General features: G+C 42.6%; 1 protein-coding gene across 11 annotated transcripts in view; it reads right to left on the bottom strand.

Annotated features, from left to right (window-relative positions):
* tns1 (tensin 1) overlaps nucleotides 1-26,829 on the bottom strand; it is a 432,533-nt gene that overhangs the window by 309,396 nt on the left and 96,308 nt on the right. Inside the window, exon 1 of one of the 11 annotated variants that reach the window (XM_008110442.3) lies at nucleotides 16,824-17,059. The exons of the other annotated variants lie outside the window; for them this stretch is intronic. Coding sequence (XP_008108649.2) covers nucleotides 16,824-16,904 — 81 coding nt within the window. The 5' untranslated portion in view covers nucleotides 16,905-17,059. Of the gene's footprint in view, nucleotides 1-16,823; nucleotides 17,060-26,829 lie in introns of those variants that run through there. 11 annotated transcript variants of the gene reach the window in all.

Genomic DNA, 26,829 nt, shown 5'->3' with positions numbered 1-26,829 from the left:
AGAAAGATTGGGAAACTATGGGAGGGTTCCAAATGGAAGATGATGTCATCTAGAGTCTCTGCAAAAATCTGTGCAGGTGACAGGATAACACAGCACAACTGGACAGCATTTCCTCAGAAACTAATTTAAGGCTAAAAGAGGAAATGTAATTCCCAGGAGTAAGCATCCTTAATCTGGGGGGTTGCCACCTGAGTCCACTGCCAGGAGTTAAGAATTAAATATCTGTGTCTCCTGCATAGATCCCCTCCAAAGACTCCGAGTATCCATGCTGAGAGTGTGATCCCAAATAGCGCTCTCATCCTCACCCTTTTCTCTTGGGGCATTTGTGTCCACATACTGAGCAAGCAAGCAAACATGTGCAGGGGGGTGGAAGGGAGAGATGGGGAGGGAGAGAGAAAGAGAGTGCACACAGCTGTCTGAGCCTTCCAGGACAGTCAAATGTGAGTTGCTTTCTAATCAGGATCTCAGGCAGAAGGGGGGGATGAGAGAGAGACAACTTCCTATGTATGCCCTTCCTCATCCAGCTCTGCTCCTTGCCAAGGCAAAACAATCCCTGAGACCCTACAAGCAAGCCTGCATTCCCTCACTCCACCCTCACCCCTCCTTCCCGCAACAACAGGCAACAGGGGCGGAGGGGGATTAGCCAGTTTTTGTTTTCAGACCGCTTCCTCTGTTCCTCCAGAGTTGGCCCCAGCCGCCACATTACATCAGAGCAAATAAAGATAGAGAAGTTGCTCCCCACCAGCTAGGTTGCTGGGCTGGGAGCATACAGAAGAGAGAGAAAACAGACCAAGTACTTTGCACACAGGCTCTTTAGCCCCTCCATGCAACCCCAATTCTCCCCATTTGTAATCTCATGAAGATAGGAAATGAATGCACCCATTTAAAATGCTCCAAGGGATACAGAAGGTGGGTGGTCAGAAAGAAATGGGGGACAGTTGTAATTTTGTGTCACAAAGTTCTTCCACAAATAGAAATCAAAGAAGGGGAAAGGCCCAAGTAGTGCCTCATCCGTCCATTGCATGAGGTGCAAACAGCATGGGGGCCAACTTCATCTCCCTCAAACCATCATGAGGTAAAAGCAAACTTGGTTCACTGAGTGCCATCAGCTAGAAAAGCAGCCGAAAGTAGAAAGGGAGAGATGCCTTCTCCATTGACCTGTGTGATCCAATTAGGGAAGGATCCTAAGGGGGCAAAGTCTTCCAAATCCTTCCCTTTTCCATCTAGAAAAAGCTTTCAAAATCATGAGAATGTAGATTTGAACACAAAGCAGGTCTAGGAGGACGTGCTTATGACCTTTTCATGTGACACCCCAGCATTTCCAAATCTAATCTAGATAAGCAAAGAAGGAAACTTCACCAGAATTTTGCTCAGACGTTTGAGAACTTTAACTGCAGTCTAAACCAGAGGCTCAGAGCTAATCTGCAGAGTCAATGTGTTCCCCTCTCCCAAAGTGGGTGGATATTTTTGTCCTCTTGACCCAGTTTGAATCCAACTGCAGCAGTTGATCATGTGAGCATATCCCATAACCACGACTATTGTGATTGGGTGTTGGTGTGTATACACATGCGTACGCGCGCACACACAGCAGTCATGGCAAAAAGGAATAGAATTTTCAAATCTGGATGGTGCACAGTAAACACGGTGTTATTAGAGATCATTTCACAGGAGATGTCACTTTGAATCAGGGACTTAAGATGCAAAAAAAGTGTTCTCTGCCAGAATTCATCTGCCTCTTTTTTAGAGATCTCTGAAGTTCCTTAAGGGTTTAATTGGGTTTTCCTAAAGAGATAGCTACTGAAACTCAACAAGCTTCTATTTGACAATTTGCCCACCAGTGACGCCCCATTTGTGTTCTCCAACACAGAGACTTAGAGACACATTTCATGCACTGCAGGATGTGCCCCAATTGATGTCAAACAATACTGAAATCCAAATGGCTTGCATGAACTAATAACATCTGATAAATTCTAGAATTCTGGACTCTAGAACAGGAGTGAAAATCATGCAGCCGTCAAGGCATCACTGGACTATAACTCCAATCAGCCATAGCCTTAATGAAAAATATTGGGAGTTGCAATCCAACAACATTTGGGGGGCTGCATAGTTCTCACTTCTGCTTTCAAACATACTTAGGATCAAATGCAACGAAATGCACAGGGCCTCTGTAGCAAACAAACTGATACAGATTTTTTTTTCAAAATCAAGTGTTTTTAAAAATATATCACAAAACTATGGTCCTTTAGAGCAATCTCTAGACCTTCGAGCTATGATGCAATTTTAGTACTCTCCAGATGTTCGGGATTATAGCTCCAATCATTCTTGGACACTGCCCAATTTAATTGAGGGGGATAGGAATTGATACCCAGAACATTCTAGATTGGTGCATTTTAAGCTATTTGATTTGCTTAGCAGGCAGGCACTATATTAGTGTCCATTAAATTAAACACTTTCTTACTCAGAAACTTGTCATGAACCAGCAGCCTATGGCATACAGACCAGCACCAGTCCATTGTCCACCACTTTGACTGGTATTATTCTGAAGACCACTATTTTGGAGAAGGCTAAATCTAAGCCCTGCATCCTATGGTAACTCACAAGAAAAACACTAAAAACAGCCATTTCAAACACTAAATGCCATGTAGAACAGCACTGCTTTGGCTGCCTGCTGGAAGCTTAAAAGATACGACAACAGCCTAATTTCTTTGGTTAGAGAATTTCAGTCAAGGTACTGCAACCTTTGGTTAGGGAATTCCACAGTCAAGCCCTGTTACATGTACCCACCAACCTAACTTCATGAGATGTTGAGACATGTAAGAGGGCCTTCTCTGAAGATCTCAAATTTTGGGCAGGCTTATATGGGAGGATATCATGACTCAAAGTCATTCCTTGCTTCTGTGAGGCCAGAGGTCATGCTATTTGCAGCAGTAATACTGGTAGGGTCTCCCATATCTGACAGACTTTTTCTGAGGAGCCAGACAGCTGTCAAACAGCTACAGGGCAGCAGCAGTAGAGAAAGAGACATTGGTGAAGGATCTCTCAGAGACAATGGCAGTGAGACCATAGCTAACACTTGCTAGTGCTATGCAGGGGAGGTTCGAAAATCTTCATTTTTTTTTCCTCGGGTGGGAAAGCTCATTTATATAGGCATCTGTTTTCGGAAGCAGCAGACAGAAATGAAAATGGGGCCATACAAATGGGGCAAGCAGAAACTGGTAGCAATTCCATACAAATGCATGAAACGAGTAGATATAGCAAAAGAAGAAACAGAACATATAAGCATGGCAATACTTTGGGGGAGGAAGCTAAAATGGAAAGGAATAGGACATTTTGAATCAGGTAATTGCACAGTGTTTTAGTCAGGAAATGAAAATTTAAGAGGAAACAGGGTTGCATTAATAGTGAGGAGAGATGTAACAAAAGTAGTAAAAGGATATACAGTAGAGTCTCACTTATCCAAGACTCGCTTATTCAAGGTTCTGGATTATCCAAGCCATTTTTGTAGTCAATGTTTTCAATATATCATGATATTTTGGTGCTAAATTCGTAAATACAGTAATTACAACATAACATTACTGCGTATTGAACTACTTTTTCTGTCAAATTTGTTGTATAACATGATGTTTTGGTGCTTAATTTGTAAAATCATAACCTAATTTGATGTTTAATAGGCATTTCCTTAATCCCGCCTTATTATCCAAGATATTTGCTTATCAAAGGTTCTGCCGGCCCGTTTAGCTTGGATAAGTGAGACTCTACTGTAATGCAAGAATATAAGAATTATACCAATAAATCCATTAATATAACCAATAATCCATGGTTATGCTAGTTTCCAGGAGGAAATTGATCACGTACCAAACAGGAATGTAAAAGGAAGAAATGTAGCAGGATCAAAGATTGTAGGAAAATTCAGCTTAGAAACAAGAAATGAAGCAGAACTGACTAAATTTTGTGATGGCAAAAGTTTGTTCACCAAAAACACATTTTTCAAGCAACTGGAGAAGTGTCAACTGATAGATAAATTAAAAATCAAATAATGGCATAATTGGAAGCCAAAGATCAGCCTCTCTCATCCTCAGAAAAAAATGAAGGCAAACTCCATGTGAACAAACCTTGCCAAGAAAATTGTGTGATGGGGTCACCTTAGGGATGCCATAAGCCAGAAAGTATCTGAAGGCACACAACAACGATTTTCAAGGCATGGTCAGCCTGTTTCAACCATAGTTGGCCATCCTACAAACCATATTAAGTTCTGATGTCTAGTCTCCCTGAGTTTTAAGAACTTTTTCAGGATCCTAGCACTATCTCTAGCACATTTAGTGAGAAAACATCAGAGGAACTTCTCACTGTTTGCTCTCAGTCTGTAGAGCTCCCATTTGTGGTAGACTAGGTTGAGTATTTTAATGCTGTACTTTTATCCCCATTGCTGTATTTTAAATGTTTATGGCTATTTTAAAAGTTCTATTTTAAACAAGATTTTTTAAAACTCTGGCATTATAAATTACTTCACATGCATTTTGTGTTTACTTATGCTGCAAGCAACTTGCAGTCCCATGTTGGAAGAAAGATGGGAAATAAATTAAATAAATAAAAATGACTAGTAGTGACATTTCTCTACATCTGTCAGTAGAGTACCCAAACATTCGGACAAACCTGTCAAACTACCTTAATCATCCAAAAGAGGGTTTCTCTCTCTCAATCTCTCTCTCTTTTAGGGTCAATGGAAGCCATGGGGAATATTGATCAGGGCACTGTCTGCCTCAAATAACTCAGTAAACAATGAAGACTGCCTCTATTCCGGCCCTTATCCCCATCTCCATCCTTATGCCCCATGCCTAGAAAGTCACTAAGTCTCCCATCAGCCAAAGTGACAGCAACCCATAAGCCTCTTTGACATCCCTTCCCCCTCCCCCTCCCAATATTCCCAAGCGTCATCTCCAGGCCTTTAGCCTGTTGACCTTGTCAATTATTCTTTTGCCCTCATGGCCTCCAACTCCCTAGGGAGAGGTATCTTAAGTCAAAGAGCTTTCCAGAGGAAATTCAATCACAACAGTGGGAATAGAGGCGGGCAGGCAGCAAGGGGTGGAGGTGGGGGAGAGGCAACTGCCTTTACAACCCGCGTCCATATTGCTCCAAGTCAGTAGTCCTGCCACGTTTATGTACAAACTAGTTTACCTACAGTTTAGGACCTCAGATTACAAGAGCCTTCAAATTGCTGCTCCTCTTAAAATATACTAAAATATAATAATACACTCTTACTGTGGAGCTTCCTATGAAACAGTTATGTGAATTGTATATCTCTTTAATTGCCACAACTCCATTCTGGAGAATCCAGGGAGTTGTAGTTTGATGGGGCACTAATAATCCTTTGCCAGAGTGCTCTAATGCTGTAGTTCTGGAGAGTCTAGATTAGAGTTCTCTTGCATGGAATTCTAAATACATCAGTCCCTTAGTATCTGCAGAGTTTGGTTCCAGGACTCTGTGGATATCAAAATCCATGAATACTCAAGTCCCACTATATACAATGGCCTAGTAAAGTAAACCTTATATAAAATTGCAAAAACAATTTCACTGTTTGGATATATATATATATATATATATATATATATATATATTCAAACTGTGGGTGGTTGAATCCATGGATACAAAATCTGTGGTTGTGGAAGGTCGACTGTACTCCTCACCATTATAAATTACTAGCTTGGGAACCCAGTGGTGCCCAAGTTGTTAGAAGATTGTTTGTTTTGGACTGTTACGTAATATCACTTATGTTTGGTTCAGAACCCGTTGTTGGCTGGGTTCAGTACTCTCTGGATAAGGGTGAACTACAACTCCCAGATCCGAGATCAATCACCCCCAAACCAGGCCTGTATACACAGTTGGCCATTTTGAGTCTGTGTGCCAAGTGTGGTCCAGATCTGACGTCAGCTGGGTTCAGTGCTATCTGGATGCAGGTGAACTACAACTCCCAAAATCAAGGTCCATTCCCCTAAATCCCTGCATTATGTTCAGTTGGTCATGGGGCTTCTCTGTGTCAAGTGTGGTCCTGATCCATTGTTGGTGGGGGGTCACAGTATCGCTGGATGCAAGTGAACTACAACTCCCAGAATCAAGATCCATTTCCACTAACCCCTGCAGTATGTTCAGTTGGTCATGGGACTTCTCTGTGCCAAGTTTGGTCCCAGTCCATTGTCGGGTCACAGTATCAGTGAAGGTACTGCAAGTCCCATCATCCGTGGCAAGTTTGGTCCAGATCCATCATTGGTTGGGTTAACAGTGCTCTCTGGGTGTAGGTCAAGTACAACTCCTGAAAATCATGGTGCGTTCTTCCCAAATCTCTTGTTCAGTTGCTGATCAATTCCTCTGTGAACTATGTGCCACAGGAAAGGGTTAAGGGAGAGGCAGTGGGTGAGGACATGCAAATTAAGGAACCCTGAGATGTCCATTCTGGAGGAAAAAGAGAACATCTAGGATGAAATGGTCCATGCATGAAAGCCTTCACTTGGTTGGTGGGCAGAATGGTGTTTATGGAGGACACTGGCAGGGTTTGGGCTACATGTTCATGGTGCTGACTATAACCTGCATGTCAATGGGAGGAGGGCCATGGGTGTCTCCTACTCAGTGGGAACTATCACTGTCTGTAGATGTGGGAGGCTGTCTGTGTAAGTGGACACCTCCACCACGTACACACATACACATTTTTCACTTTTATTATGTGTATAGATATAGTCATGAAAACATAAGCAAGAACAAAACTGATACATTTTTGGGGACCTGAAGTGCCTTAATCTGACCCTGTATACAGGTTGTATACAGGCTTCACCAGGAGTAGTTAAGTAGAGCTAGACTGTGTGTCATACAGTGAGGTGAAGAGAGAGAAGGAGGTTGATCTTGGAAAGAGGATGAGGTCCATACAGACAGACGTACAACAAAGCTGTTTGCAGTCCTAGAATTTGTGGGATCCAGTCCAACAACCAGCATATGTGAGTTGGCAATTGACACGCTAAGTAGTCCAGTTGTAAATCAGGAGAATAGAGAACAGAAAGCCACCAACAATCTGTTTAGTAGAGAGAAAAACACAGCTTGTACAACTATCCAATACTGCAAGTATCCAGGGCTCTCAAACTGGTTTAAATTCAATTGCACTCTTCAGTGTTTATATTATTATTTTGTTGCATTCATATCCTTTCTTTCCTGCATGGAGTTTAAAGCAATCTGAGGAGTCCTATTCCCTCTTCAGTTTTGATCTTCAAAATAACCTTGTGAGGAAGGACAGACTGAGAGGAAGATAATGAGGAACCCACCAAGTGAACATCACAGCTGGGTGAGAATCTGAATTACGGTCTCCCTAATTCTGAAACCGTTTCACAAATATAACATTATTGGTGCATCTACACTGTAGAAATAATGCAGCTTGACATCACTTTAGTTGTTGTGGCTCAATGCTATGCAGCCATAGGAACTGTAGTTCTCTTCTAGTGTCTTACCAAACTACAATCCCCATGATTCCATTGTATTGAGCCATGGCAGTTAAAGTGGTGTTGAAATGCATTAACACTGCAGTGTAGATGAACCCTATGATTCTATTTTAACTACCATGGTTTCATCCTGGGATTTGTAGTCTGGCCGAAGGAGAAGTTCCCTGGCAAAAAAAAAATAATCACAAAACCCTTTCCTGAAATTCCAGTCCCAGGATTTCAAATGATGTTGCCATGGAAGTTAGAGTGGAATATAATTCTGTAGTATGGGGAAGGTAGCCAAACACTACACTGGTTCTCCTCATGGCACACCTCCATCTCAGAATTATAATACCTTCAAAAAAAAGAAAAGACAAGGTCCAAACATTAAAAACCCTTCAAGTTGCCAAATGACCTAAAGCTGAGAACTTAAATCATGGCAGCGTCAAATAACAGAAAATGGAAATAAGCTTGGAAAATGTATAAGGAGTTCCCTACCTGAGTCTGCACAAAAGTGCACCCATAAAACATGATTCTGGTTGAAGTGAGATTTTACTCTTTCCAATTAACCTTGTGGGCAGAGGGTGTAGTCTCTAATTTATTCCATTATTTCATAGTAGGCTGCTTTACTATTAGCTCCCACTTTTTATTACAAAAAAAACAAACCCTCTCAAGTAATTCTCTCCAATTCTTATTTAACTCTCCTTCCCTTTCATCCTAAGCAGTTATCCTCACTAGGCACACCCTCCTTCCATTTGCCAACCCTGGATACACATTTTTATAGCTGAGCTGCCCAATCCAGAGCCCCACTGCTGCCTTTTAAATTGCTGTCTAATTAAGAGTGATTATCCCTCATTAAGACCATGGGCCCCAGGGCCACCGCCTTGCTTAGAAAGAGAGGTTTGCTAAAACAAGGAGGCTAACCGCCTTCAACTGTGGGCACAGGAACTCAATTCTGTCTGGAGTTTGCTACAGTGGCAACTTACTTGTTTAGTGAATTTCAAATCCAACCCTTTTGCATTTATGAGTCTGTTGCTGTTGTGTGCCTTCATGTCATTTCTGACTCATGGATAACCTAAGGGGAACCTATTCTGGGCTTTTCTTGGCAAGATTTGTTTAGAGGGTGTGTGCCTTTATCTTCTTTAGCGGTTGAGAAAATGTGAACCCAAGGTCATCCAATGGGTTTCATGTCTGAGCAGGAATTCAAACCCCCATCTCCAGAGGCCAACATTCAGACCAATAGAAGGATTGATTCAGTTCGATAAGTCAGGAACTATGTTGGCTCGGTAAGCCAGGAACCAAAGTTCACAGGGTTTTTGGATAAGCAAGATGATAACAATATTGACCACCACCTCAGTCTTCCTTCTTCCCTCTGAGTTTAGCTGCAATCCTCAAGGTAGCTAGGAAAGGAAATAGATTTCCCCCAGCTAGAATCCATTGTTGAGCAAGCTGTTCTTGGTGTAACGGAAAAGATGTTGAGATGGCTGGGTCTTAGGTGGATTATTAAGTCCCTTAGCCTACTTCTGCACATAACAAAGGTAACTTTACTTGTTGCAGCTTAACAAGGAAATATCCCACCCCAAAATGGATTAGAACTCCCACAATTCTCCATCCAACATGGTGAGTTGCCACACTGGTTAGCGCTTCTGGAAGCTGTATTGAAAACTCAGACTCAACCATCAGAAGAAAGGTCTAGATTGATTGGTCCAGATTAACCCACCATAATGTATGTCCAGTTGGTCACTTTGATGTCAGTGAAGCCATGAATCCTCACTGAGTTTTAGTTTGAAGCTCAGGGGAGCTTTCCCTGGTACTGAATCCTATTTCCAAAACAGATTCAGCACTTTGGATAACTTCTTTATAGTTCAAACTATAAATCAGAGTGGATTTACCACCACATTCACATCGGAGCCACCAGCCAAGACTTTTGCTGTTTATTCATTCAGTCACTTTGATTCTTTGTGACCTCATAGACCAGCCCATGCCAGAACTCCCTGTCGACTATCTGTCATCACCCCCAGCTCCTTCAAGGTCAAGCCAGTCACTTCAAGAATATCATCCATCCCTTGCCCTTGGTCAGCCCCTCTTCCTTTTTCCTTCCTTTTCCCCCAGCATCATTATTTTCCCCAAGGTTTCCTGTCTTCTCATTAAGTGGCCAAAGTACTTAATCTATGCCTCTAATATTCTTCCCTCCAGGGAGCAATCGGCATTATTTCCTGGAGTCTGGACTGGTTTGATCTTCTTGTGGTCCAAGGCACTCTCAGAATTTTCCTCCAACACCACAGCCAAGACTAATTACATCCTTTTCTACAATGCATTGGAAGGAGTAGAGCTTTCATGAAAAAAGATCTAGTTAAACTAGCTTTTCCCCAACCTTTCCTCCATGGAACTTGGATGGGAGGCCATGATTGAAGGCAACATAGCTGTTTGCTGAGCTCCAAAGGAAGCTACCCTAAAATCTGCAAGTATCTCATTTTTAAATATATAGAAAGTTCAAGGTAGCAAGAATGCCATTTGGGGTAGCCAAACTGAAAAATGAACATTGCTCTCATACCATTATTGGTTGTACAGAAGAGAGAATTTCAGCAGGTGTTCCTTCTTACTTGCTTGCATGACAAGCAATACCTATTGAAATCCCATCTTCTAAGGTAAAGGTTTTCCCCTGGCATCAAGTCCAGTCGTGTCCAACTCTGGAGTGTGGTGCTCATCTCCATTTCTAAGCCAATGAGTCGCCGTTGTCCATAGAACCTCAAAGGTCATGTGGCTGGCATGACTGCATGGAGCGCCGTTACTTTCCCACCTGAGCGGTCCCTATTAATCTACTTACATTTCCATGTTTTTGAACTGCTAGGTTGGCAAAAGCTGAGGCTAACAGCGGGAGTTCACCCCACTCCTCGGATTCAAACTGCCAGCTTTCTGGACAGCAAGTTCAGTAGCTCACTGGTTTAATCCACTGTGCCACCGGGGACTCCCCTTAAGGATAGGAGTCAGCTACAGTTTTTAAAATGACAACCCTAGATCCTGCCTAGATGATGCACAGACAAACATGGCAGGAATCTACAGCATGACATGCTCACACATCAGTGTTGTGGCTAATGCATGGCAAAATCAAGGTTTGCTTTTGGGACTTTTTTAGAATATTTTCAAGCAGAGGTTGGGTGAACCCATGGATGCAGGGCCTGTGGATATTAAGAGCTGACTATAGACTGTGACCTGTGCAGTAGACTGTCAAGGGATTTCTGAACTTTTTTATTCAGTGAATAACATGAAATCTGTTTACCATCAACTCTAACGTCCATCTGGATTTAAGAAGGCAACAGTTAAATTCCTTGACCCACAAAAATATATTTAGCCACCAGAATAATGTCTGTAAATATTTTAGGAGACTAAACAGCTGCAGTAAAAAATTAGTGGAAGCCATTTCGAAAAATGGCATCTAGAAATCTGTTCCAGACTACGATGATGTCTACCCAAGTTTTTCTTATTCTTTTACACATATATTATGATTCTTTATTTGTTGCAAAAACTGGAATATTTTATGAGATTTCATTATAGGAACTGGATTCTATGAAAAACACATGGATTTGGATTTCTAGACATAACGTTTAATTCTGCACTTAAGAACAATGGCATTTTAAACTTCAGTGTGGATTTCCTTTTCGATCTCTTTTTTCTTATTGTGCTCTATCTCCAGACTTGATTGGGACTGTATTATCAATAATCTTTTTATGCTGTTTACTCTGGGGCTCCTTTTTGTCTAAAGAATGGATAATAATGCTCTCAGTAAAAAAAATTAAAATCAACAAGTCATTTCACACAATAAAGTAAAAGCTATTTAATTGAAAGTCTTTCTTTATGGGATGGAAAGCAGATTTTCATGTTGTTTGTTTAGTGCAGTCATACATATTCATGACTGGCATCATAAGAAATACAATACATGACCCGCTGTGTCACATTTCTAAATGCTTGAGATCAAGCCAGATATTTGCTCCAAACTTCAGTCTAGTCAGAACAGACACTCAACTCATTATTCAATTGCTGGTCATAAAATCACCTTTTTAGAAACAGTAGACTGTTGTTGTTTTTTCATGTCAGGAGCGACTTGAGAAACTGCAAGTCACTTCTGGTGTGAGAGAATTGGCTGTCTGCAAGGATGTTACCCAGGGGATGCCTGGATGTTTTAAAGTTTTTTACCATCCTTGTGGGAGGCTTCCCTCATATCCCCGCATGGAGCAGGAGCTGATAAAGGGAGCTCATCCACGCTCTCCCCGGGTTGGATTCGTACCGGCAACCTTCAGGTCAGCAACCCAACATTCAAGTCAGCAGTTCTACTGGCACAAGGGTTTAATCCACTGTGCCACTGGGGGCTCCTTAGTGGACTGGTTAAAACACTGGTATTAAGTTAAGCTTCATTTCACACTACATCTGTTTTTTTTAACATTAATTAGTCTAAAAAAATAAAAATCTAATGTACTTTAAAAAATCTTTACAACATTAATTGTTTTTTCCTTTTGTTTTATTTCACTAAACTATCTTTGTGTTAAAATATAAGAACCAAGCAGTTTTAAAATACCTTCCAAAGGAACACCCTTATGAACAGCCTCCTCTGAATATAACTCAATGATTCCAAATCAGAAAAGGGTGTTCTAAATGCCTGGTTTCAAGACCTGAACTAATATTTGGTCCCTAAATAGCTTTTTCTTCCCACTGGACCACCATATGCTACCCCAAAGCAGCCACTGGTCTTTTATCTCCCTCTGCTGTTACTGAGGGGAAGTCTTATGTTCTTTTCCAAACAATATCAAGTTGTTACAAGCTGGAAGCGATCAGGGATTCCTGACTAGTACCCCATGCTGTTAAAACATTTCCTCTCGAGAGCATCTGGAACTGGCCATTATCAGAGAAAGGATGCCAGGCCCAATGAACTCTCCGACCCACTTGAGGTTACTCCCCTATGCTTGCCTAAGGTGATAAATCACGCCACATCTGGTGCCCTGAAGCTTAAACCATCACAACACTAAATCCCGTCTCCTGCAAAAGGGAAGCCCCGCATACGCATTCTGCGAGTTCATCAGCAGGGAATTTCATGAGCATATCATGGAGCTGGAGCAGTGAGTTGCAATTTTTGAAAGCTCCCTCTTTTTAGAAGGGCAACAATTTCAGAGCAGTTATCTTGATTTCCGACATCAAACAAGGGATCTAACACATCACTTGCAGTTCCTTAAACCAGAGGTCCATTCATACTGCATCATTATAGCACTCTGATTCCACTTTAACTGCTACAGATGCATCTTATGTAATCTTAAGGTTTGTAGCCAGGCCAGGAGCATGAAGGAGCTCATCAGCTATAGTGTAAATGGACCTCCAGCTATAGTGTAAATGGTCCTCATGGTAGAAAATGGATATGGTGCCTTCTCTACCACAGGGGAACCAATGAGAAACACCTCTTCTATCTCCTCTTTTTCCAATGTAATGTCCATCCTCTAGCCTCCTCCACCTTATGCCCCAACACTGTCTGTTATTTCGCGGTCCTGCCAGCTCTTCATAAAGACAAGTTGCCTGCTTTGAGTGGCCAATGTTTCTTGAGTGGTTTGCAGGCAGGTGGAACAGAGGGGCCAATGAACATACAAGACTGTAAGAAGGTGGACAACCTAACTGCAAGTCAAGCAAGGAGATGAGGAAAGGGTCAAGGCAATAGCAGGAAGGGGCAATCCTTGCATCCTGCTGCCCAAGGCAGCCACCAAATATTAGAGCCAGGCCAACAAAGTGTAATTACAAGGACACAACTCTGAAGAGGCTTTGGACTCACTTACACCCAGTGGATACCAAAATCTGTGGATGCTCATGGTGCCCCTTAGATAAAATGGCAAAATCAAAGTTTGCTTTTTGCAATTTTAAAAAATATTTTCAAGATGTGGATGGTGGAATGCATAGATATGTAGGGCCAACAGTATGTATCTCTGAGTACAGTAGAGTCTCACTTATCCAACATAAACGGGCCGGCAGAACGTTGGATAAGCAAATATGTTGGATACTAAGGAGGGATTAAGGAAAAGCCTATTAAAAATCAAATTAGATTATGATTTTACAAATTAAACACCAAAACATCATGTTATACAACAAATTTGACAGAAAAAGTAGTTCAATACGCAGTAATGCATTACTGTATTTACGAATTTAGCACCAAAATATCATGATACATTGAAAACATTGACTACAAAAATGCATTGGATAATCCAGAACGTTGGATAAGTGAGTGTTGGATAAGTGAGACTCTACTGTATTTACAAGATCACATTGAAAGAGCTGACATATATTAACATATTCAGTAGAAATGTTTGCTTTGAATCAGTTATCTGGAAGCCTATCCCTCTACTTACCACTGTTTTGAACCAAATACATACAAGTATCTTCTCCCCCCCCCCCCCACCCCAAAAAAAAGTCAAGTCCCTCTCAGATAAAGCCAAACAAATTCCACCACTCTTTCTTCATGACTTTCTCCTTTACTTACTTTTTAAGTCACCACAGAAACTGGTTAAACCCTTAATACTTAGTCAATTAATTTGCAGAGGTTGGAAACTGGGTTTTTTTTTTTTTTACTTCTAGAACCATCAACTATGAATCAAGGAATTAATTTTTCCAAGCTCTGATCTAGACTAATGTAACTAGTTGATGAAATTTGAAAGTGTTCCTAAGAATGCTGGACCTTCCACTCAACCTAGAGACTGGCCATTCCATCCACCCTCCCTCGCCCAGGGAGACCATTACACATTCCAGGCCATTTTCCCAGTTACAGAAGAGAGGGGGTCTACATCTTGGCTTTATTTCATCCTCCAAACCCCCTCCCTTGCCCTGCTTCGCCTTTGGGACCACCCAAAGCATCACTATGGCAACAAAGCGATGTCACAAACAGCGGGTTGTAACTGTAGAGACTAGGCAGACAGGCTCTGCTCTGAAGGAACCGAATTCTCTTTTCATGCAAATGTTTGTCCGATTAGTTATGTCTCCCAAAGCCTTCGCTCTCAAGCTGAGGAGACCCTGGCTTTTGGACAAACAGATCTCAAAGTGGTACCTTGAGTCATCATCTCCTTACTGGTCTTAATGTAAATGGAGAAAGGAGAGAGCAAAACAAATAAAGAGTGGGGGGGGGGGAGCCCTCTTGAAAGAGAATTAGTTTGGCAACTAATGTAGTATGGAGAGGAACCCCTCTGACATTTGTTCACTTAGTAGTTCCCAACATCCTCACCTCATAAAAAGGTGATGGCCTTAAACTCTGCAAAACTTATGTGACAAGTCTTACTTGCTCTCAGACAAGCAGTGTGTCTCACCCGCAGAACAGGAGAGACCAACCAGAAGTTGAATATGATGCTGAACACCTCTACGAAAAAGACCATTCTCAGAAGCTTCTTCAACCTGAGCACAAACTTGGAATGGACCTTGCCATAGAACACCCAGACCTACTTCTAGTTATGACCCAAATCTCACACATTCCCCCCAAAGTGAATTTGCAACCCCAGATTTGCTTTGACTGCAACTCCCAGCATTGCTCCCTACTGGGTATGCTGGCCGGGACAGCTAGTGGTTGCAGTCCAACCATATCCAGAGAGCCCAATGATCTCCAGCCTTTGCTGCCATTCAGTCTTTCATTCTCCTGTTAGGTCAGTTCAACTCACAGCTTGAAAATTTCCTTTTAGACATCAACTCCCAGTATCTTCCCTTGGTGTGACCACCAGCCAATGCTAGCCATCCTGGGAACTGTCCTCCCAAAAGTGTCCTTTTTCCAAACTCTGGTTCTCCTCAACCACTGATTAGTCATCTCCCAAAAGGAGACACATCTCTTCAGAATTACATCTACAGTGCAGATTCCATGCAGTTTGACACTTTAAATTGCCATGGCATGGAATCCTGGGAGTTGTAGTTTTACAAAGTCTTTAGCTTTCTTTGCCAAAGAATGCTGGAGCCTCACCAAACCTCAAATCCCAGGAGCCCATAGCATTGAGCCAGGGCAGCAAAACTGCATTCAATGGACTGTGTTGATGTGGACTCTAAGTGTGGTTCAGCTGTTGAACCAACAAAGAAGGAGCTAAGGGCTCTGAGTTTCTCTGATGCTAGAGAGAAATCTGTGGTCCATCTACATGGTAGAATAGATGCAAGGTTGCTGTGAGTTTTCCAGGCTGTATGGACATGTTCCAGAAGCATTCTCTCCTGATGTTTCACCCAAACAGACAAGAGTTCTTTCTCCCACCCTGGACCTTCCACAGATATATAAACCTCACTGGCATCGTTTCCAATATACCTCACAACCTCTAAGAATGCCTGCCACAGATGTGGGTGAAACATCAGGAGAGAATGCTTCTGGAACATGTCCATACAGAAAATGTTTCTGGAACATGTCTGGAAAATTGACAGCAACCCAGTGATTCCAGCCATGAAAGCCTTCGATAACAGAATCAATGCAGTTTGACCAGGGCTGTAGTCAAGGAGGGGGGGGGGGGGGAGGGGTTCACACACACCCCCTGAAATTTTTCAGATTTAAAAAACCTGATTTATTCATGAATTTTAACTTATTAACCAAATCTCCATGAGTGTCCACTGAAGTTTATCTGTTTTGAGCGTCCACTGAAGTTTATCAATGAAGCCTGATTTCTAAATTATTTTGCGTTATGGAACCACTGTTCATGATTCACTTTAAAAAAAAAAGGTTTAACACTCACACCCACACCCGAAATTTTTTTCTGGCTATGGTCCTGAGCTTTAACTGCCAAAGCTTAGTGTTATGGAATCTTAAGAGTTGTATTTTTTCAGAGTCATAGAGTCATAGAATCATAGAATCATAGAGCTTATGGGCCATCCAGTCCAATCCCCTGCCGAGATGCAGGAAATCGCATTCAAAGCACCCCCGACAGATGGTCATCCATCAAGCCTCCAAAGAAGGCGCCTCCACCTACAAAGAAGCTACAGAAGTCTGTAGCCTTCTCTGCCAAAGAGTGCTGGTGTTTGCCTTAACAAACTTGAAAATCCCTGGATTTCACAGCATTGAGCCATGGCAGTTCAAGTGGTTTCAATCTGCATCAATTCTACGGTGTAGATGCACCCTCTGGTGGACATAAAACCGAAAGATGTAAGCACGGAAAGGACAAAACAGCCTAGGCTCCCATCTCTCCCGCAAACTAAAAAACTGGACACATCTGTTTCCCAGCCAGCATCAAAGCCCAGTCTTGGCAAGCAAGGAATCCATCAAAACTCTGAAACTCAACCCAAGTGGGGGAAAGCAGCCCCAGCCCAATTCCACTCTTCCGAAAGGCGGGAACGGGATAAAGAGAGGACGAGGAAAGCCCTGGCTGTCACCCAAAAGGACCCACGTACCCACAGCATGCAGGAGAGGCAAACCCAGGTCATCCTGTCGTCCGATGGGCCGCTGGGGAGGCTCAGGGACACCGACAGCATCGCCGCGGGAGCTCAGCACATCCTCGCCTCCGCCGGGAAAGCAAGCAAGGAGGAGCCCCCTTCGCCTTCCCAGCGCCCCGAGAAAAGATCGCTCCCCCTCTGCTCTTCTCTTGGGTCCTTTTTCTCGCTGGGTCCCTTTACCTCCGAAGGAAAGGGAGAGGGAGGCGGAGCCTGGAGAGAGACCTTCTCTTTATCGCCCCCCAAGACCCGCCCCCTCGGCCCAGCGCCCAACTCTTTTGCCGCGTTTTCGCTTCGTCGGAGGGAGAAAGAGAGGAGGCAGGCAGGCGGGCCTGGGAAAGCGCCTCTCCCACCCGCCCATACTCTTTGGGTGCATCTAGACCAGACATGGACAAACTTGGGCCCTCCAGGTGTTTTGGACTCCAACTCCCACAATTCCTAACAGCCGGTAGGCTGTTAGGAATTGTGGGAGTTGGAGTCCAAAACACCTGGAGGGCCCAAGTTTGCCCATGCCTGTTCTACACTGTAGCATGACTGCAGTTGGGCACCACTTGGCTCACTGCTATGGGTTTGGAATCATCAAAGCTGTAGTGGTACCAGTTTTCGCTGCCAAAGAGTGCTGGTGTCTCTCCAACTGCATTCATGCTACACTCAATTTCATCACAATAGACTATGAATCCACTTTAAATCCAGTTTCTGCCTCCTGCAGAGTTCTGGGGTTTGTAGTTTGGTGAAGCCGGGATCTGTCTGGCTGAGCTGTTTAAAGCGCCCTCGCTAAAGTGGATTTAAAGTAGATCCAAGCACTAGTGTGATGAAGAGGCCCGTAGATGCAGCCTTAGTCCACGATGAACATACATCCCAAGAGTCCGCATTGAACAGGGACAGGTTAACCGTGGAACAAAGAGGAAAACAAAAATGACGTTTAACAGGGACAAATGCAAGATTCGGCAGAAAAAAATGAAATGCAAAGATACAGAATGGGAGACGCCTGGCTCGACAGCAGTACACGTGAAAAAGATCTTGGAGTCCTCGTGGAGAGGAAGGTGAACATGAGCCAACAACGTGATGCAAAAGCTTAAAAAGCTAATGGGATTTTGGCCTGCAGAAATAGGAGCAAAGTGTCTAGAACTAGGGAAGTCATGCTCCCCCTCTATTCTGCCTTGGTCAGACCACACCTGGAATACTGTGTCCAATTCTGGGCACAGCAATTGTAGGGAGATGTTGACAAGCTGGAAAGCATCCAGAGGAAGGTGACTAAAATGATCAAGTGTCTGGACATGTTTAGCCTACAGAAGAGAAGTCTGAAGCCTCTTCCACACAGCTGAATAAAATCTCACATTATCTTTGAACTGGAATATATGGCAATGTGGACTCAGATAACCCCGTTCAAAGCAGATATTGTGGACTTTTCTGCCTTGATATTCTGGGTTATATGGCTGTCTGGAAGAGCCCTAAGAAGACAAATAAATGGGTATTTGAGTAAATCTAGACTTAAATCTGCCTAGAAGCCAAGATGACTAAACTGAGGCTGTTTTACTTTAGACAAAATCATGAGAAGACATGACTGCATAGAAAAGACAATAATGTTTTGCTAAGATAGAAGGCAGTAAGAACAGAGGAAGATCACATTCCAAATGGATAGCCTCAATCAAGGAAGCCATGGCTCTGAGTCTGCAAGGCCTGAGTAAGGGATGTTGAGGACCGAATGATTTGGAGGTCTCTCATCCATAGAATCACCATAAGTCGACATCAACTTGATGACAGTTAACACCTCACTTTTACAGCTGCTTTTGACATATCCAAGTTTCTGTCTCTTCCTCCCACCTTCTCTTTTTTCTTCTTCTTCAGCTTACATTGATTGCTGCAATCTAAATTCAAAGTGTAATGAAATGAAAGGAATAGGGAGGAGGGAGTCTAAACGGTATAGGCCTGTCTATCTTTGTGATCACATCCCCCCCTATGTACCTATGCAAGCATTAAGATTGCTATCCATTTGGCATGTGGTCTTCCTCTGTTCTTACTGCCTTCTATCTTAGCAAAACATTATCGTCTTTTCTATGCAGTCATGTCTTCTCATGATTTTGTCTAAAGTACAACAGCCTCAGTTTAGTCATCTTGGCTTCTAGGCCTTTCTCGCGGTCCCGCCATCGTTACAAGCAAGTTTGGTGGGGACGAGGGAGAGAGCCTTCTCGGTGGTGGCCCCCCTAGGGAGATTAGGCAAGCCTCCACCCTATCCACCTTCCAGAGGGAGTTGAAGACTTGGATGTTTAGACAAGCCTTTGAGAATATCTAGCCCAATGTTCTGCAATTATGATAGAGCACAGCTCTTTTATCGCATTCCCTTGATCCTTAGCTACAACTTGCACTATCCCTTTCCTTTCTTCTTGTTTACAGTTAGCCATGTTTTTACGACAGATAACACTATAGGTTATTGGTGCTGTTCTGAGTTCTAATTGTTCTTTTATATACTAGTGGTTTTATTTTGTATTGTACTGCATGTTTGTTATGCGTTGTTTTAGGCACCTTGTGTAAGCTGCCCCGAGTCCCTTCGGGAAGATGGAGGCGGGGTACAAAAGTAAAGTAGTAGTAGTAGTAGTAGTAGTAATAGTTATTATTATTATTATTATTATTATTATTATTATTATTTTATGACACAGCAAACAAGATAGATATGCTGGATTTCGTATCAAAATATCACAAGTTGAACACTTCCCAAGTGTCTAGGACTGTGTGATGTATTTTCGGATGATGCGTGCAGATTCCAGTAGGGTGGCCTTTTGCAGTTGGCAGATCGTGATTTTGTCAATGTCTATTGTTTCCAAATGGCTGAGATCTTTTGGCACAGCACCCAATGTGCCGATCACCACCGGGACCACCTGCTCTGGCCCCTCTTAGCTTATGTGCTTTCATAATAATGTTTGCCACTTTAACCACACTCTGATATTGCTTGGTCAGTGCACTATGAAACGTTGGAGGACATGTGTTAAGGAGACTTAGATTGATTTAACATTGTCCCATTTGTAATCAAATTCATGTTGATGAGGGTCTCCAAGTAATCTATGCATTATCTTACAAAATTATCTTAGCAGAATGTGTTCAAAGGAGTTTGGCATTACCTCAAAAGCAGAGAGAATGTGACTTGCCAGAGGTCCTATGAGAAGCGGCTTAAAGAGCTGGGCCTGTTTAGACTGAAGAAGAGAAGGATGACAGCCATGTATCAATATGTGAGGGGAAGTCATAGGGAGGAGGGAGCAAGCTTGATTTCTGCTGCCCTGGGGACTAGAACACAGAACAATGGCTTCAAACTAAAGGAAAGATTCCACCTGAACATCAGGAAGAACTTCCTCACCATGAGAGCTGTTTGGCAGTGGAACTCTCTGCCCCGGAGTGTAGTGGAGGCTCCTTCCTTGGTGGCTTTTAAGCAGAGGCTCATGGCTATCTGTAGGGGGTACCTTGAATGTGATTTTCCTGCTTCTTGGCTGAGGATTAGACTGGATGGCCCACAAAGTCTCTTCCAACTTTATGATTCTATAATTCTAGGTCGTCCTATAGGTTTCCACAGCTGAGTAGGAATCTGAACCCTGGTCCCCAATGCCAAACCACTACACCATGCTGATTCCCAAGACCACTACAGCTACTAGTAATTCTTTTCGAGCTTTACAGGACCAGTTTCATCCTGTCATTGGTGTTTTTCCTATTGGTCATGGACGAATATCAGTCAAAAAATCAAAATAAAGAGGCAATATTGTAAGTCTTCTCTTCTCATTCCGTAACAAAATTTCCAGCCAAACAAAATTATGTTACAAATTGACATTTTTACAGTTTGGCTACCAAAATAATAAAAATTTTTAGTATGTACATAGAATTCAGCAAGGCAGCAATGGGATTATAGGTTTTTTGTCGTGTTTTAAAAGTATTGCTACAAATGAAACTGTAATGCATATATCAAACTTTTTAATTAGGATCTCATTTATTTAAAATGTACTCTTAAAGTGATGTAAAATTCAGGCAAAGTTTAGTGTTACTTTCAATTTAAGAGATTAAGAGCCATCATGGTTTGAAATGTATAGAAATATAAACCGGGAAGTATTATCCATACAGCTAAGTGCATACCCATTCAGGTGATCCTGGAATCTTGCCAAACACACACTTCATCTGGAAATTGGTGCATGCATTAACCTTGCAAACACCCCACGACAGATGGAGTAATACATATATTCCAGAGGAAGGGTGGGCATTTTTCCAGTTTCTGATGTTTTATCCAGTTTCACCTGATACTTAATGCTAGCTCATATCATACACAACATGCAACTGAAAGAATGGGTCCCTTTTTCAACATGCCTTTGAGCAGTTGATGCAGTGGGCTGGATGGCACATTAAGATAAATGCACTATAAAGCAGTATGTCATATATCTGTCTTTTCCTTGTGAAATAGAGGTGGCACCAACACTCTAGCAAGCTTTAGTTTAGAGCAGTGGCCTACAACTTCCAGAAATCCCAGCCAGTCTACTAGCTGTTAGGATTTCTAGGAGTTGAAGGCCAAAACATCTGAGGACCCACAGGTTGAGAACCACTGTTTTAAGGTCTCCTCCTCATTCACACAGACAGACATCTTGAACAGAGATCCAGCATTCAGTATTGGGATAGAAAAGCCTTAATTTTTGTACCTAGGGCTCTACCCCACTTGAGCTTACTGTGTATTTCCACCAAGTCTCAACTGAAATTGGGACCAAAATCTTACAATGTGTGCAGCATTTTGGACTTATAACACACAAAGATGTCTCTTTTAGCATCAAGAAGGTTCTCTGTCTCATTCACAAAGGAAGAGTCCCTTCCAGCCAGGCCTTTCCAACCCAAGATTGGTTGGGAAACAAAACACACTCCTGCTGAAAGGTCAGTTCTGCTTAGGACTTAGATGGGAGATGACAATAAATATTGTTCCCTAAGAGTCCTAAAGCTTCTACATCCTCTGTTGAAGGTTTTCATGGCCAGAATCACTGGGTTGTGATGAGTTTTTCGGGCTGTATGGCCATGTTCCACAAGCATTCTCCACCGACGTTTCACCCACATCTATGGCAGGCATCCTCAGAGGTTGTGAGGTATACGTCAGGAGATAATGCTTCTGGAACATGGCCATACAGCTTGAAAAACTCACCGCAATCCACTTCCACATCCTGTCTGATCCCAGAAGTTAGGCACCAAAGTACACAAGGTGCTGTAGACTCTGTTTCAAAATAAGGAAGTGGCAAAAACACTTCTGAGCCTTCCTTGCCTAAGAAAACCCTATAGAAGTCAAGGGTGGACATAAGTTGGCAGGTGACTTGAAGGCAGACACACACACACATAATGAAGATGGAATCAAGGCTCCTCTGAATCTTTGCCACCAGTAGATGGGACAGGTCAGATAACTTGAAGATTCTTCCACAAAGCCAAGGACAAAGATTCTAAGGATAGCATGCATAAGTGGAGCAAGCAGAAGGAATAACCCAGGCTAGCTGTCCAACTCATCCTTAGGCAGAGTAAAGGAACTGCCCAGATGGCAGGCACTAGTAGTGTGGAGAAGGTCACACACTTCCCCTTTGTTAAAATACTGCATCTTCATGCTCTGCTCTGTTCTACACCCGCAAGTCAATCTGCTGCCTTCAGGTTTGATGGCAGATCTTGTCCTTCCACAGTGTCAAAGTAAGATTTAACTGCCAGTCTACTCAGCTCCAGTAGGTGTGACTGTGTAAGAGCAAGGGTGTACCTACAGAAAAGGTCTTAATGATATCATTACCCTCCCCCCAATTAAAATTTTGGTCCCAAATGCAGTCTTCTTTAAGTCCTCACATTTCTAATAGTTCAACATTCAAACACTTCAGTTGAACATTTATATATAACGTACAGTTTAGACTTTGAAAGAAAAGGGGAATAATTGCCAATTGCCCGCCATAGTGACAGGAAAATCCCAAAGAGACATAAGGAACCCATCAGGATCCCTCAGCTTCCTGGGACAGAGCATCCTAAGAGCTTACCTAATAGGTAACCTCTGCAAGGGACCCACCCTTGCAGAGGTTGTGAGTCCCAGTGAGTCTAAACTGACCAGTTCACGATCGGTCCATAACAAAGGAGCTGTGGAAAGTTCCTCCACACTAACCTTCTAGCAATAGTACATCCAAACACTTCTCTCCCAGAAGATATCTTCATTCACAAGTAGCCCTGTGAATCTGGAATAAATTGATATTTGAAAATAATGTGTCTGAGAATGATTCCTTTAGATATTAAATTAAAATCAGGGTGAGAAACAAGAAGTTTGAGAAGATTGATAACCCCTCCCAATCTTCTGATCAGAGACTTGGTTTAAAGACAGGATATTCACAAGACAGCAAGGTCTTATGACAGAACAGTGCTTAGCCTCCAACCCTCAATGCCTCAGTGAACACAGTGTTGCAACATACAAAGATGATTTGGGCACAGTTTGTACATGTCAGTCTTAGTTCTAAAAGAAAATGCATCTAGGACAGTGGTTCTCAACCTGTGGGTCCTCAGATGTTTTGGCCTTCAACTCCCAGAAATCCTAACAGCTGGTAAACTGGCTGGGATTTCTGGGAGTTGTAGGCCAAAACATCTGGGAATCCACAGGTTGAGAACCACTGATCTAGCATGAGCAGAGTGACTTAGTGTCATTATCATTAATCCTGTGTCATAATCACTAATCCCATGGAGATGTCACATGGTTGAGGTTAGGGAAGGAGAGCTTCCTGACAATTGTAGACAACATGTGACTTTCTAGATGTTGCTGGACCTCAATTCCCATCATCTTTCCCTTATGGTTATGTTGGCTAAGGCTGATGGAATTTGCAATCCGCAAACATATGGAAGAGCACCTCCCAGTTGTGGACCCAAGTTGTCACATTCCCTGTTGAGAACCAAAGATTCTAGCTGAAATTAACTCTTAATAAGGAAGATGCCTATCCACGAGGCTGCATTACTAAAGAACCAGTATACACCACCATGATCCTAAGAAGGAACTAGATTGGGAGGAAGAGTATGAGGTCCTCCAGTATAGACAATATTGAGAAATTGTATGAGCTGCAGTCAGCAATATCTAAAGGACCAAAAGTTACCCACCCCTGAACTAGAGAATGGGCTCCAACCAGGAAGTCTGCCCTTTAATTAGATTCTTCCTCATACAAAATAAAAATAAGAAAAAACCAAAATCTTATCACTCCACAGAGACTATGGGATCCTTATCACCTCACTTTACAGCACAAAATAATTAGCTATCAGTGTTATCGCTGTGGTTCCAACCAGTAAAACTATATCTTGCCTAACTTACAAACCAAAGAAGAATGCTGGTTTTTCTCTTACTGCAGCATTATTGGTAGCTAACTTTAAAGGTCAGTGAGCCACTGTGGGGCTCCACTCTTCTATTATATGAATGAGGATGTACAAATTAATATTAACAGTTCCCAAGAGTGCATGGATCTGTATGCAGAAATGGTGGCTCCTTCCACTGGCAATCTCCTTCATAAAACTGGACAATAACATGACAATTACATTCCACAAGAAGAATGTAAGCTTGCTAAATGTAGGCCAATTCACGCTTGAGTGTACACACTCACACACTGAACAAGGGCAACAAACTGGGTGGCAAAAGAGTCTTAATCTGGCAAATCTGGAGCAGCACTGTTGACAGTATGGGTCTCTCTCTCTCTCTCTCTCTCTCTCTCTCTCTCTCTCTCTCTCTCTCCACAGTATGTTCTTAATGTTGACTTACCATACTTTCTTTTGGTTGAATTTCCTCAAGCCAGCTGCCTTGGGCGCTGTTGGGTCCTGCCAACGGAGCAGCCTTATTAAGAACAGCTTGGGTCTGGAAGTCTGTTTCCCCCTCAAGAGGCATGCTTACATTTGGTTCATATTTCCTTTCGCCAACACAGAGAATTTGGTTCATGTTCGATTTCTAGATTAGACAAGCCTTGGAAACGCAGTAGGGGGCGGACTAATGATTGGCAGCTTTGGGTGAGGGGAGAGAAATAGATGTGGGGGAGAAAAGAGCAATCATGCTTTTAAAAGAAAAAGACAAAGGGTGGGGGGGAGTCAGAGAGGGAACCATGCATTATCTTTTTCTGTAGTTAGTGTTAGAGACTGAATCTTTGGTGTGTTGGCTGATGTACTGTATCATTTTATAACTAAGGTGGTTCAATCATCCCAAGCTTCTACTATCCTCTAGCTAAAAAATCTCAAACGAGCAGCCTGGAAATGCACATGGGGAAACACAGAACCAATTACAGAACATGTATTTTCCATGGAAAGAGTTCCAGGTTTACCCCCTCCTCAACACTTAGCAAGACTGGGAAAGAATAATATTTCCTATATTTTTAGGAGAAGTAGTACCAGTTAAAATTAGACCATACTAGTGATTCAAGAAGTATCTCTACTACATAACTGTATCATTTTCATACCTATATCCTTTTTGTAACTACATAACTTCAGAAGCCATGGCTACATCCCACTGAGTCCTGGGATGTTTAGTTAGGGGAAATACTTAGAATTCCTGTCTGCTGGTAGCTGTCGTCCACTGAATGACAGCACTAGAAGCCCCATGCAGAGAACAGTATACACATCTTCATCGGTTTAATCATAAACCAGTGAACACGTATCTTTTGCAGATATGCCAACATATACATTGCTTGCTTGCTTGCTTGCTGGCACAGTTAACACCAGAGCTGGGAAGTAACATGTCGTAATAAATAGCATTACCTGTAACACATCCCTTGGGGGCATTGCAAGGACATGAAATCATTTGTTTCAAAAAGGAACATCCTTACCTTTTCCAAGCAATAAGCATACAATATTTTTTCACACACAGGAATTAAATTGTTGTGCCAATATTTCTCATTAGCTGTTGGTTGAAGATCAAGGTTTAGGAAGCACACCCTCTGAAAAAGGGAGCTAAAAAGCACCCCAAACTTAACCAGTTCTATAGCGAATGACTATGCAAATCACTGAGGGCCAGAGCACCAGGTTAGTCTATCCCAGTGGTTCTCCAACTTGGGTCCTCCAGAGGTTTTGCGCTTCAACTCTCAGAAACTCCAGCCACATGGCCAACAGTCAGGGATTCTGGGAGATAAAGTTCCCATCTAAAGGAGCAATGTTTGGGACTCTGCAAGTTTGAATGAATTTCCTGGGGAAGAATTCTGGCAGAAAAGGGCATATTGTTCACAGTTCCTGTGAGCATGAAATACCCTTGTTAGATATCTGCAGCACACATCCTTTTATGCCTTGTACCTATTGTCCAAGAAACCATTAATTTGTACCTACAACCAATGGAGGCCCAAGCACATGGCTCTCTGGCTAGTGCCAAAGTGGCTCCGGTTTCCCATGGCTACATATAATTTACCTCCAATTGAACCACCCACTGACTCACACCCAAACACCAGGCCATGGCAGCATTTTCTTACTGTCATTTTGTTTGAAGAGAAGGAGAAAGTGATGAGGGGAAGCAGGGAACAGGAGAAGAGAGGATAAGGACTGCCATGCAAATAAATGAGTGTCAAACCACTGACTGAGGTTGAAAGGGAAATCCAAGGGTCACCTGCTGCCATGGGGAACATTTAGCAGGTTAAGTAGGAAAGATAGTGCTATGTACAGCTTGCTGGAGGTTCCTTTGAAGCATAGTGGCTTTAAGGATTTCCTCAAGATGACACCAACACATGCTGTAGGATTAAGGACCAACTAGACATAAAGCCAACGGAATGAATTTTGCTGGGAAAGAAATGGCAATCATACATATAGTTTACCATTCTTCAATATCTAGTAGAACTTCCTGTATCAGAACATTCTTACATTCTACTAGCTGTGCCCTGCCATGCGTTGCTATGGCCAATTGGAATTGCACTGAATAGCCTAGCTGCTTCAAAGCCTGGCCGCTTTCTATATAGGGGCATCCTTCCTTGGGCAAGTTGAATAGGACGGAATAGCCTTG

Source organism: Anolis carolinensis, chromosome 1, assembly GCF_035594765.1.
Source record: "Anolis carolinensis isolate JA03-04 chromosome 1, rAnoCar3.1.pri, whole genome shotgun sequence".
NCBI lineage: Eukaryota > Metazoa > Chordata > Lepidosauria > Squamata > Dactyloidae > Anolis > Anolis carolinensis.
Note: the sequence above shows the minus strand (reverse complement) of the source record. Positions and strands in the feature narration are given on the sequence as shown.